Consider the following 13,810-nt stretch of genomic DNA (forward strand, 5'->3'; position numbering starts at 1 on the left):
TAGTCTCGATTATAGACTATTCTATAGTCTCGACTATAGACTATTCTATAGTCTCGACTAAAGACTATTCCATAGTCTCGACTAAAGACTATTCTATAGTCTCGACTATAGACTATTCTATAGTCTCGACTATGGACTATTCTATAGTATTGATTATGGACTATTCTATATTCTTGACTATAGACTATTCTATAGTCTCGATTATAGACTATTCTATAGTCTCGATTATAGACTACTCTATGGTCTCGACTATAGACTACTCTATAGTTTCGACTATAGACTACTCTATAGTCTAGACTAAAGACTATAGACTACTCTATAGTCTCGACTATAGACTATTCTATAGTCTCGACTATCGACTATTCTATAGTCTCGACTATAGACTATTCTATAGTATTGGTTATGGACTATTCTATAGTCTTGACTATAGACAATTCTATAGTCTTGACTATAGACAATTCTATAGTCTTGACTATAGACAATTCTATAGTCTTGACTATAGACAATTCTATAGTCTTGACTATAGACAATTCTATAGTCTTGACTACAGACTATTCTATAGTCTTGACTATAGACTATTCTATAGTCTTGACTTTATAGTACATATCTATTTAATTATTAAAAAAAATGTTATCATTAGAACTTCAGAAAAATAAACCGGCAAAAAAAGTCATCAGGTAGATTTGCAGAAATTTTATAGCAAAAACATGAGGAGCATGTTTAAAATTTAAAGTTTAAATAAATTAAAAGTTTCAAACAAATTGTATATTTAAAAAAACTAGCTCCACAAAAAAACTAGTTTTTGTTAAACAATATTCTAATTAACATAATAAAATTTTTGAAATTTCACAAAAAAACATAAAAGCAAGTAGGTATGTATTTGTTAAATAAAATAAATGTTAAATAAAATTGGAAATATGTTGGTAGAGACTCTGAAGTCGGGTCGAACATGTAATAAACTTATAGTTATTTTACTCTGGAATAATAGGTCGCAACATAAAAAGAGTTCCAATAAAGTGCAAAGATTATTCTAATTGGAAATTTCATATTTAGAAATTTTATAAAAAATTTCCTTAAAATTTATATAAAAATAGGTATTAAAATTGTAACATTGGAATAAGATATTTATTTACTCGATACATATTCTAAAAGATCATTACTATGAAATTGTAAATAAAAAAAAACGTTAAAAGAGTGAAATTCAAAAAGTGCAATGATAAAACCTAAAAGAAAAAAAATATATAAATAAAATGAGGGGTCACAACGAGTGCAATAACAACAACAACAAAATAATGAGTTAGTGACACACACATTCTCGTTGTATAAGAGAAGAAAGAAAAAGAAAAACAACAACAACAACAAACAAACATTACTCACTCGTATAGAGAAAGAAACAAGTAAATAAATGGATACACAAGGATCAGATATGGATAATTGTTAATTTTAAAATTCAACTAAATTTTTCAAAATTTTAGTAGTTAGTACTTTTTCTAGGATAAATTTATTTTTAACAAGATGTATATTCTTTTCTAGTCCACAAATTACTCAATGGGTTAGGTTAGGTTCTACAGACTGTACACTACAACAAATATAACTTTATTTGGGTCCATTTAGGTCCCTTTGTAATGTTTGGAAAAAAATAAGATACGAAAGAGAAAAAACTGATAGAAATAGCAATAATAGTATTAAGGAGTGATGAATAAACTGAATAGATAAAGATGTTATCGAAAGCCTAGAGAAGTGAATTACACACCCATTTCGACAATTTTAAAAATTCAAGAATACGTTTAGATTGAACATTTGATAGATCAGTTAGATCAAGGGTCAGGCAATTACACAGAAAATGAGTAATTGTTTCCTCTTCTCTCCTACAGAATAATTTGTATGGAAGACTAATAGAGTGCTTAGATGAGTTCTACTTAGCCTTTATATGTAGATTGTTTTATGAAAATCCATATAGGGCCATAAATAACACCTTAGCAATAGAGCAAGTATGTTCTCGAGATCACCGGTCTTGATCTAAACAAAAACAAATTTTGTGTATTTGTTTATTAATGGCCGCAAGGGGGACGGAGCAGAATTGGTCTATAGTATGACCATTTTCCTGCCAGGTTTCGCCAAGATAACAGCAATAATATTACCAGTTTTATCCCCGTGTTCTTTGACCCAAATATTGTAATTAATGAATGTCTCGCTATATCATTGAGAGACACCCAGCATTCTTAGGCAAGTTTTGATGCAGAGTATACACCTATCAGGAATTTGATAGAGGCTTGACTGTCAGTATAGATACTGATATCCCTATTGAATATCCGATAGTACCTAAGCCAATTATATGCTTTTTTTATCGTAGAAATATCCGCTTGCAAAATGGTGCATTCATCATTAAGTCGGAAAGAGATTTTCGTTCCAAATTCTTCAATGAAGATTCCACCGCCGACACCTGTAGCTATTTTTTTGAATATTAGCAGTCTAATAACTTGTTTATTAAAAAGTCATATATCCGCAGACTGGTATATGAACTATTAACTAGTCTACTTATTTTTGTATTTAATTATTTTTTTACTGGTCTATTGACGGGCCTTTGAACTAGACTAGTCTGTAACTATTGGCTAATTTATAGAGGAGACTATTGCAAGTATTTGAATTAGATTATGCTGTCAATAAGTCTATGGTATTGATTAGTCTATCGACTCATCATAATATTCAATAGCATAGCCAATAGAATATACGATTTTCACTAATCAGTATCTAAAATATACAATTGACTATATTATGACTATGATTATAGAGGGTTTTTAGATATTTCTATATAAGTTTAAGCCTATGGACTAATCCTTCGATATGTTTACTAACAAGTCTTATAACTTTTCTCTTGACTAATCTAAGAACGAGAAAGTAATATATCGATAATATATCTAGATAATTTTGCCAGTCAAAAGTGAAAAAATACTATTAAACTATCCATCCCTAGCAAGGATTAAACACAGTAATAGCACACACTAAAATAAAAGAAAACCAAAACAAAGGTGGAGGAGGAGGTAAAACAAAATAAAAGTTAAAAAAAGTAAACAGGAAAAATAAAAGCCAAAACGCAGCATACACACTAAAAATGTGTAAGCAACATGACAATACGAAGAGACAACTTACAATAAAAATAAAATCAAATTTCTTATTTAATTAAAAGTTAACCTCTGTAAACTTTACAAAAAACAAGATCAATTTCTTGTTATTTTTTTTTTTTGTTAACAACAAAGAAAAAACAACTTACCATTCAAATCCTTTGTTAACTGGGAACGTGTCGACATTTTGGAGCCGTTTTATGTTTCGTCTTTCTTCGTTTCAATTCAAGGGGGAAAGTCTTGTTGACAATAATGATGTTGATGACGATAATAATGAAGATGATGTTAAATACACTTTTATTATTATAATTAAGTTTAAATAATGAACATTTCTTAAAATTCAAATAGTGATAATGAAGTTTTGCTCTTGTTATTGGTTTGTTTTTTTTTGTGTCTTCTTTTTTTCTTTATTTTCTTGTTTAATTTTTTAAGGTTAAAAAAACAGGATTTGTTCGTTTTTTCTTTTTTTTGTTTATTAAGAAGATGTAAAAGAAACTTGGTTAACTCTTTCAGCTAACGAAGCTATAACAGACAGCTTCCTTACTTTTAAATATATTTTCTTATTTGAGCTGTTGTAACGAATTAAAATCGTTTTTCAATGCAGCCGCCGCCCGCCTGAATAATACATAAAGTACAAGAATCAAACAGCAGCAGACACTTTTTTTCATTTATCAAAAAAAACTTGTATATATCTTTGCAAGGGTTCCAATAACTACATTTCTATTCAGCGAAACATTTTCACTTTATTTTCTTTTATTTTTTGGTAAATTTTATTTCCAATTTTAATGAATTTTTAATTGACCAAATGCGATTTGTAAACTGATTTCTTCTGTAAATTAAAATATATCCAACTTTGTTAAATTTTCCTGCAATTACTTCCACCCTCTTTCTTTACTCTCTCACTCACTCTTCTTCTTTCAATACCTTTTTTTTGTTTTTGATTTGCAAAATAGAACAAATGGAAAAAAAGAGAGTTGAATAAGTCGAAAAAACAGAAGAAAATTAAAAAAAAACACAAAATTTTTTACACTTGACTGAGCAGCAGCAAACAAATTAAGAATTAAAAAACAGCATTTTATTAATGAAACTATAAATATGGGTGTTTGGAAACACACATTTAATTAATGAATTTTAAATCGTATTAAATATTAATGTAAATTTCACTTTTTTTCTTTGCAAAATTAACACAATTTCTAGTATTGTAAATAACTTATCATCCGCCTTATTTATTTTCAAGAAAAATTCGCGACGCCAGTTGAGAAACGACTGAAAGTGAACAGGAGAGCAAAATGTCAGTTTTGCTTAATAACAGTGTTGGTAATTTAGAGATTTTTTTCTCTCGTGTTTTGGTTGTTATATGTAAAAAAAAGCTCTAAGTTAAAATTTTATATGAAAAAATTACAGAAATTTAAAAAAGTAAGTTTACAAATTATTCAAATATTTATGATATTTTATAATATTTTTTATTGGCGAATTTAATTATGTGTTAATAAAGTTATGCAGGGAAAAAAATCAGCAATGGAAAGCAACATTTTAGCGGTTTTCGTTATAGAAAAGTTAACAATACTCTTTAACTAGAATTTCATTGAAATGTTACCACATGTTTAATAATAAAAGTGTTGCTCTATAGCTCAAAAAATTATTCATATAATTTTCATTCTAAATCTAGCGCCATTTGCCTTCCAAAGACGTATCATATGTACCCACAAACATCAAACGATGTACTTCCAAAAAATAACATTTATTACCACTTGAAAGTAGCACTAAGTGAATTTCATGGCATAATTACAGAGGTGTCTGCATCACTACAACACTACAAAAACAAAATGTAGTTTGTTTTTGTACTAGAATCAGATAAATGTCAAAAAATGACATAACAGACATGTAAACAATATCAACTTTTGGCATTAAGAATAAACCACATAAAAATAAAAAAATAAAAAGCTAATTTTTCGCAGTCACCTTACTTTATTTTGCCATTGTGAATTTTTTACCTTCTGTGAAAGTAATGTTTATTGACTTCCAAAAATCCATTTTTTTTAATTTGAAGGTATATTTTTTGTACTGAAATTTTTTGTATTAAACTAATTTTATTTTGGAATTTGTTAATAATATTTGAGTCAAATAAGTTGAATTATAAAATACAACAATTTCACTCCTAATATCTTCCAGAAAATGGACATAAAAATTACTTCCTGAGAATGACTTCAGATGTAAAGAATTTGGAATCAAATATATATTATATCCCTTCAATGAAAAGTCTGTGTTAAATCATAAAATCTTCATGTATTTTTCATTAATTTCAATGGATTAAATTCTACATCTCTTTCGCTTCTTTGCAATAATATAGATTTCATACATTTTACTCATATCTCAACCATTTGACAAAAAATTCAAAACATTAAAAAATAACTTATTAATCAACTAATTACATTATGTACTATCATCATTCATTTCAATATTGTATTCAAATTAATTTTAATTATATTATTTGCATTCGCTTTCTCGCATTTTCTACATTTTATACTATTTTCTAAAGACACCACATACATATTTTTATTTATCAATAAAAAGTAAAATATTTTTTCAACTATCGAAATTACAATTGTTTCAATTTGATTTGAATTTAACGTAAGATATGTTTCACACTAGCTGGCAACATTCATTGTGATTACAATACTTTTTTAATACAACTATAACCGTTAGAAATACAACGCTGCATTTCTGTTCTCTTCATTCTGTTTTGATTACAATTCTAATAAAAAGGCTCTCTTTTGACAAACTCTTTGCCAGTTTATATTTACTCAACTAGTAGAAAAGTCTTATAAAAACATTTTAAATAACTGTGGAAAATAATGGCAAATTTTAGCGCTTTAAATAGATTTATTAAATTGCAAAAATTTTTAAATAATAAAAGTAAGTTTAATAAATAGCAAAGTTATTTAACTATAATTTAAAACAAATATAAGTTATGGAAATTATTTCACCATGTTCTAAGAAAAAAAAAGATTGTGATTTTTTGACAATTCTATTACGAAAGTTTTTTTGGTGCCACTTTATTTTAATAATTAAGAGAGCGAAATGTGTGTGCGTGTGTATGATTTTTGCATTGACATTTCACATTTAAGAAATATTTTACATCGGTCATTTAAATTGAAGCTGTTTTTGGTGTTTATTTTAAAAATTATTACTTAAAATTAGTAAAAAACTAATAATTAACATAAGAACTAGTAATTGTAGTATTTTTTAAAGTGTTTCAACCGGGTTGATAATAAAATTTCAACAAAAATCATGAATGATTTAATGAAGCCGGCTGCTGCAGATCAAGGTGCTGAACATTTAATGGCTTTAATTAAACAGCTGATTAAGGAACAGCAATATGAGGGAGTTGCCTTGTTGTTTACCAGCAACAAAGAAGCTGAACGTAATTTACAATATTTACCCAAAATAGCTATGGATCTGTATCATGACATTTGCTTGGAAAACCTCAATGACAAAGTTAACCAAGAGAATGCCGCTTTGTATGGTTGTGCCGAAGAGCTGCTTAAAATTGTAGCAACCCATGCACCGGCTGAAGATATGTTGCTCGAACTTTTGGAATTGATAGAGGAAAGTAAAAGTGAATTTGTATTTACTTCCTCTTTAAGAGCTCTGCAAATTGTATTATTAAGACAAGGAGATGAAAAACCACGTGCCTTGGAATGGATCCTGAATTCAATATACAATCGCTTAGAAGATTTACCCGTACCGGACTATTTAAAAGAGGGTTATGATTCTAAACAACAAGCTCTGTTGGAACAAGATGATCAAATACAAAGTCTTTTAATGCATTACATTACTGTCGGTCTTTTCTATGATCCTCTCATAAATGCCATTTGCTCTAAACCCAGAGATGAAAAGGAAATATTCCGTCCGGTGGGCATAACTAGGCGCAATGTTTTATGCTGTTTTCTAATAGAACTTTTAGGAAAACCTCTATCTCTTTTGGATCTTACAAATGACGAGGAAAGAAAAACCAACACCTATTCCCTTCAATGTGCCAAATCTTTGACACAGGCTGCCACTAATTGTATAACAGATCCTTTGTTTCTATTGTCATTTGTAGAATCCAGGGCACGTTTCAAAAGGCGTGAAGATGAGGCAAAAGGAGTACACGAAATGAGTTCGTGCAATATATTTCTTATCAACGAAAAACTGCCTTTAGACTGTTTGGCCATCTACTACTATATGATATTTGTAGAAGGCATAACTACAGCAAGTATACCCTTAGTTTATCACCCATTATACATTTTGGAAACGTGTTTATATTTAATTTATGAATTACTACTACAGGATGAGACTGCTTTACATGAAAAGGCTCTACTACTCTTGCAAAAACTGCTAGAGAATTTAAAAGGTCAATTAATTGCGGTCTCTTCGTTAGATTTGGAAATACATAAATCATTTTGTACCACACTTTGCAATATAGTGGGTTACTCTTCTCATACCCAAGTGCGCCAATTGGGTTTGAAAGTTTTGCGTCAATACATATTAAGCTTTGAAGATGAAGCTAAATATTTAATACTCAAAAATCTAATGAAATCAGTTAATCATCATGGCCTTGCCGGTTATTTAGCCACTTTCTATAAAGACTTAGTAGCAGAAGCGTTAAAAACTTCCTCCCCTCTACCGCCATCCTATTGTGGAAATGATTTTCGTTATCTTTTCCTTAACAATATATGCCATTTGTCTCGGGGTGTTGAGACCGATCTATTAGAGAACTCTGATAAAATTGTGGCCTCACTTAATACTCTACGCTTCATTGCTCTTAAAGATGTGGAAAATCGTACTGGTTTTTGGAATTTTGCCAAAGAAATTGAAGACACTTATTTAAATACTTTACGGAAAGCATTAGACTTGTCAATTGCTCATTTTAAAGCTGAGCTGCATAACGTTGAAATGGGCGTAGAACGTCCTTATATGGATCAATTAAATCTATTGGATATTGATGTGCAGAATGATAAACAATCAAAATTGGATTTGCAATTTGACAAAGAAAAACAAATTAGTATTCTTAACCAAAATCTTTGTACTTTTGATCTAATGCGTAGTCTTTTGTCGCGTGCTTGTGAGTGTTTGGAAAACGCTCCTCATGCTGTTAAAACTAAAATGGAAGTTAAGGATGTTAAAAATGTCGAAAAGGTTTAAATAAAGCGAAAGTTAAAGACAGTATAATTGTGTGTTTCTTCTTTGACGATATGATGAATTTCTCCAGATTTTCGGTTCTAGTCTTGTTCGACTTTTAATTCTTATTTCTTGGTCAGTTCTAGTTTAATTCCTAGTCAATTCTAGTTCATTTCATGTTCAGTTCTAATATAGTTCTAGGTTAGTTGTATTTTAGTTTTAGTTCATTTTTGGTTCAGTTCTAGTACAATTCTAGTTTAATCCAGTTCATTTCTTGTTCTAGTTCAGTTTTAGTTCAGTTCTAGTTTAATTCTAGTTCATTTCTTGTTCAGTTCTAGTTCATTTCTTGTTCAGTTCTAGTTTAGATCAAGCTCATTTCTTAGTTCAGTTCTATTTCAGTTCTAGTTCAGTTATATTTCAGTTCTTGTTCAGTTCTATTTTTTGTTTAGTTCTAGCTCACTTCTAATTCAGTTCTAGTTTAGTTCTAGTTCAGTTCTAGTTCATTTCTAGTTCAGTTCTAGTTCAGTTCTAGTTCAGTTCTAGTTCAGTTCTAGTTCAGTTCTAGTTCAGTTCTAGTTCAGTTCTAGTTTAATTCTAGTTCATTTCTTGTTCAGTTCTAGTTTAATTCTAGTTTATTTCTTGTTCAGTTCTAGTTCAGTTCTAGTTCAGTTCTAGTTCAGTTTTAGTTCAGTTCTAGTTCAGTTCTAGTTCAGATCTAGTTCACTTCTAGTTCAGTTCTAATTAAGTTCTAGTTCAGTTCTAGTTCACTTCTAATTCAGTTCTAGTTTAGTTCTAGTTCAGTTCTAGTTCAGTTCTAGTTCAGTTCAGTTCTAGTTCAGTTCTAGTTCAGTTCTAGTTCAGTTCTAGTTCAGTTCTAGTTCAGTTCTAGTTCAGTTTTAGTTCAGTTCTAGTTCAGTTCTAGTTCAGTTCAAGTTCAGTTCTATTTCAGTTTTAGTTCAGTTTTAGTTCAGTTCTAGTTCAGTTCTAGTTCAGTTTCAGTTCAGTTCTAGTTCAGCTCTATTTCAGTTCTAGTTCAGTTCTAGTTCAGCTCTATTTCAGTTCTAGTTCAGTATAGTTTTATCGAAACTCCTTTATTACTAAAAATTCAATTCCATATTTTAAACAGACTTATTAACTTTTGTTAAAAATTAAGTTTTTTTAAAATATCAATAAATTTAGTTAAAGTCTTTATTGGGTCCAAGTATGTGTTTAACAATCTATAACATCATATGCGAATAACTTAAAAAAAATCCCAGTCACAACTGTTAATTATTTAATGAAAACAACTGCATTGCAAACGATGCGAAAGTGTTGAATAGAAACCACTAATTAACAGACATATGTGAATGAATAGATGAAATCAAATATTAAAGATATACACTCTCAAACTCGTGTTAGTATAGTACATATTTTAAAATAACAAACAATATAACCAAAATAATCCCCACTAATATGTATGTATATTCAACTCTATTTATGTCTAGATGTAAATCTAAGTCATCAATTTGCGTGTCGGACTCTAACGACAACATCGGCAAAAAATCAACTAAATGAAAATAAACACACTACAAAGCATTCACAGCATGTGACCTTTAAATTACAAATGCCACTAGACCACCGAACATTTTGCACAAAATCAACAAAAGACTCTTCTGCCGGCACAAGCATCGATGAGTTTAGAGCTAGAGAAGAGAAACGGGAGGAGGAATTCGAACAACAACAGAAAGCCCAAACGCAACAAGAGGAAGATGAGAAAAAAGCCAAATTAGATGGTGTACGTACAAAAATATTGGAGGCTGCCTTAAAACATGTACCCACTCTAGGTTGGACTCGTAATGCCATAGTGCAAGGTGCTGAAGATACTGGTTTTCCCAGTGTGGTGCATGGCATGTTTCCAGAAGGAGGTTTTGATTTGGTATCCTATTACAATGGCAAATGCAATGAGGAATTGTTGAAACTATTGCAAGAGGAGACTGATAATGGCAACAAAGATATAAGTAATCCTTTAGAGTTTTTGGTGCGTTTCGTTAGATTGCGTTTGGAAATGATAACACCTTATAAAAGTCAATGGCCACAAGCATTGGCTCTTATTGCTCTGCCACAGAATGCCTCCACAGCTTTAGCACAAGTTCTAACGCTGGTCGATGATATTTGCTATTATTCTGGAGATCGTTCGGTAGATGTAAGTGAAAACATCAATATTAATTGTAGATTATTAAATTGAATTATATTTTCAGATTGGCTGGTATACCAGACGCATTGGCCTGGCTACCATAATGAAAATGACCGAATTGTATATGATGCAAGATAATTCAGCACAACATCAAAAAACTTGGGAATTTTTACAAAATCGAATGGATGAAGCGGTACAATTGCAAATGGTTTTACAACAAACCGAAAATGTTACACATAAATTCCAAAGTTCATTTAACTCCGCCTTTATTACAGTAAGTTTTTTTTTAACGAATATAACAATAAATTTTAATTATTTTTTATCTTTTTACTTATATAGGCTCGTAATATTTTGGGTTTAAATTATAATAGACCTTAGATATTAAGTTATTATTGAATGTTATAAACGCTTAAATTTGTTGTTTATTTTTTATTAAAGTTCCCATAAGCTTATCTTGTCCCAGTACTCAGGCCAAAGAGGCATTACTACTTCATATTATTATTATTTTTTTTCTTCTTTTGTTTAATTAATTTAACCAAAATATTTTTACATAAAATGTATATTTAAATAAAAAAACTTTAAGTATAATTGTTTAAAGAGTGAAGATGTTTTGTTAATAAACTTTTTATTTTTGAATTGTAAATAAAAATGAAAAATGTTAATTAAAATGAACGAGAAGTGTTTTCATATCATTTTCAGACGAACTAGATCTGAACTAGAAATGAACTAGAACTGAACTAGATCTGAACTAGAACTGAACTAGAACTGAACTAGAACTGAACTAGAACTGAACTAGAACTGAACTAGAACTGAACTAGAACTGAACTAGAACTGAACTAGAACTGAACTAGAACTGAACTAGAACTGAACTAGAACTGAACTAGAACTGAACTAGAACTGAACTAGAACTGAACTAGATCTGAACTAGAAATGAACTAGAACTGAACTAGAACTGAAATAGAACTGAACTAGAACTGAACTAGAACTGAACTAGAACTGATCTAGAACTAAACTAGAACAAGAACTCAACTAGAACTGAACTATAAATGAACTAGAACTGAACTAGAACTGAACTAGAGCTGAACTAGAACTAAATTATGAACTAGAACTGAACCAGAACTGAACTACAACTGAACTAGAACTGAACTAGAACTGAACTGGAACTGAACTAGAACTGAACTAGAACTGATCTAGAACTAAACTAGAACAAGAACTCAACTAGAACTAAACTATAAATGAACTAGAACTGAACTATAACTAAACTAAAGCTAAACTAGAACTGAACTATAACTGAACTAGAGCTGAACTATAAATGAACTAGAACTGAACTACAACTGAACTAGAACTGAATTGGAACTGAACTAAAACTGAACTAGAACTGAACTAAAACTGAACTACAACTGAACTAGAACTGAACTAGAACTGTACTAGAACTGAACTAGAACTGAACTAGAACTGAACTAGAACTGAACTAGAACTGAACTAGAACTGAACTAAAACTGAACTAGAACTGAACTAGAACTGAACTAGAACTGAACTAGAACTAGAACTGAACTAGAACTGAACTAGAACTGAACTAGAACTGAACTAGAACTAGAACTGAACTAGAACTGAACTAGAACTGAACTAAAACTGAACTAGAACTGAACTAGAACTGAACTAGAACTGAACTAGAACTGAACTAGAACTGAACTAGAACTGAACTAGAACTGAACTAGAACTGAACTAGAACTGAACTAGAACTGAACTAGAACTGAACTAGAACTGAACTAGAACTGAACTAGGACTGAACTAGAACTGAACTAGAACTGATATAGAACTCAACTAGAACTGAACTATAAATGAACTAGAACTGAACTAGAACTGAACTATAACTAAACTAGAGCTGAACTAGAACTGAACTATAAATGAACTATAACTGAACTAGAGCTGAACTAGAACTGAACTGAATTAGAACTGAATTAGAACTGAACTAGAACTGAACTGGAACTGAACTGGAACTGAACTAGGACTGAAGTAAAACTAAACTATAACTGAACTAGAATTGAACTAATACTGATCTATAACTGTACTAGAACTAGAACTGAACTTTTTCCAAAATTTTTAAACATAAAAATTTTAAAATTTATTTCAACTTTTTCATAAATTTTTTTAATTTATATTTATTTTCAATGTAAGTAGATAATAAATTAATAACTTCTTTATAAAAATATGATTTCAAATCTTATAAGTCTTATTATTTGCTAAACGTAACCAAAATAGAAACAAATATTTATGTAATAATGAAAAATATTTAATTACAAATAACATGCAACATTGCACAAAAACAATACCCATAAAAGTCTTAAGAGTAATTTCCTTTTGTACACGTAAGTACAATTGTTCAGTTGTTGCAACATAGTTTTATATTATTTTGAAAATATTTGTTTTCTTTAATAACATTCAAATGTAAAGTTTAATAATAATATATAAATATTTTGTAATTAAAAAAAAAACACAATTATTATCATCAATAGCTTTAAAAAAAAGTTTCGTTGTTCTTATATGTCTAAATAAATATGTACATTATAATAATATATATTAATAAAAAATAAATACATCTAAAGAATAATTAATAAATATATGTTCCTATAAATAACCATAGGTCTCTGTATACATTTAACACTTAATTATAACAAAACATTTTATATATTAAAAAGAGAAACATTAAGAAAATTTAAAATCCGTTTAACAATTTCTTTTCCGGTCCCCGGGTTAAAAATTTTGCTTAACATTTTTTGTTAGTTTCTTACTTTATATAAACATTAATATTTATTTTTAATAATATTCATAAAAATATATTTAAAGACTTTTTAAATTGACTTTATTTGCAAAGGTTTTAAGTACGATTCATCACTAGCTACGTTTTGTATGCTGGAAATAGATTAGAATACGAAATTTTTTAATAAAACATAAGAAATTATAATTTCTTAGAAAAACAAATACGCAATAACCCTCTTAGTATTTTATCGTTCTTACCTCTCTTGTTTCTTATTTAAATCTTTATTCACTTCGGAATAAATTGTTGGTGCATCTTTTGTGTCATTTAATGATGTTAACATTTCATCAAGTTTTTGTATAATGCCATTAAATGTTGGTCTCTTTCCAGGTTCGGCATGCCAACAGGAATACATTAAATCATAACTTCGTAAAATAAAATAAAAAGCACTAAATGTTAAAAATGATGGAAAAGAAGTTTGAAAAAATATATATATATATATATCTATCTATCTATCTATCTATCTATCTATCTATCTATCTATCTATCTATCTATCTATCTATCTATCTATCTATCTATCTATCTATCTATCT

General features: G+C 29.2%; 4 protein-coding genes across 11 annotated transcripts in view; 2 read left to right on the plus strand and 2 right to left on the minus strand.

Annotated features, from left to right (window-relative positions):
* The window catches only part of LOC111684896 (F-actin-uncapping protein LRRC16A), a 60,075-nt gene extending 55,698 nt beyond the window's left edge, over positions 1-4,377 (minus strand). The window contains exons 1-2 of one of the 8 annotated variants that reach the window (XM_046953605.1): positions 4,151-4,377; positions 3,272-3,737 (exon numbers count right to left, since the gene is read on the minus strand). In XM_046953605.1, coding sequence (XP_046809561.1) covers positions 3,272-3,308 — 37 coding nt within the window. In that variant the 5' untranslated portion in view covers positions 3,309-3,737; positions 4,151-4,377. Of the gene's footprint in view, positions 1-3,271 lie in introns of all 8 variants that reach the window. The other 7 variants (XM_046953606.1, XM_046953601.1, XM_046953602.1 and 4 more) reach the window with 7 other exon arrangements.
* A 1,524-nt stretch (positions 4,378-5,901) lies between these two features.
* On the plus strand, positions 5,902-11,130 carry LOC111681922 (ubiquinone biosynthesis protein COQ9, mitochondrial). The gene is made up of 4 exons (XM_023443824.2): positions 5,902-6,038; positions 9,770-10,467; positions 10,523-10,732; positions 10,798-11,130. The coding sequence occupies exons 1-4, from the start codon at positions 5,978-5,980 to the stop codon at positions 10,834-10,836; spliced, it is 1,008 nt and encodes a 335-aa protein (XP_023299592.2). The 5' UTR covers positions 5,902-5,977; the 3' UTR covers positions 10,837-11,130.
* LOC111681921 (glomulin) lies at positions 6,092-8,333 on the plus strand. Its single transcript, XM_023443823.2, has one exon. It carries the CDS (start codon positions 6,414-6,416, stop codon positions 8,307-8,309), a length of 1,896 nt encoding a protein of 631 aa, XP_023299591.2. The 5' UTR covers positions 6,092-6,413; the 3' UTR covers positions 8,310-8,333.
* Positions 11,131-13,278: 2,148 nt separating the features above from the next.
* Positions 13,279-13,810, minus strand: part of LOC124420661 (probable serine/threonine-protein kinase ifkC) — a 5,011-nt gene continuing 4,479 nt past the window's right edge. Inside the window, exons 4-5 of the mRNA XM_046954207.1 lie at positions 13,477-13,665; positions 13,279-13,371 (exon numbers count right to left, since the gene is read on the minus strand). Coding sequence (XP_046810163.1) covers positions 13,311-13,371; positions 13,477-13,665 — 250 coding nt within the window. The 3' untranslated portion in view covers positions 13,279-13,310. The remainder of the gene's footprint in view (positions 13,372-13,476; positions 13,666-13,810) is intronic.

This window comes from Lucilia cuprina, chromosome 6 (genome assembly GCF_022045245.1).
Source record: "Lucilia cuprina isolate Lc7/37 chromosome 6, ASM2204524v1, whole genome shotgun sequence".
NCBI lineage: Eukaryota > Metazoa > Arthropoda > Insecta > Diptera > Calliphoridae > Lucilia > Lucilia cuprina.

Coding starts and splice junctions, on each gene's coding strand:
- LOC111681922 (XM_023443824.2), top strand. CDS start 5,978: ATGGCAAATTTTAGCGCTTTAAATAGATTTATTAAATTGCAAAAATTT. Junction 10,468..10,522: donor CTGGAGATCGTTCGGTAGAT/GTAAGTGAAAAC, acceptor TTATATTTTCAG/ATTGGCTGGTATACCAGACG. Junction 10,733..10,797: donor TTAACTCCGCCTTTATTACA/GTAAGTTTTTTT, acceptor TTACTTATATAG/GCTCGTAATATTTTGGGTTT.
- LOC111681921 (XM_023443823.2), top strand. CDS start 6,414: ATGAATGATTTAATGAAGCCGGCTGCTGCAGATCAAGGTGCTGAACAT.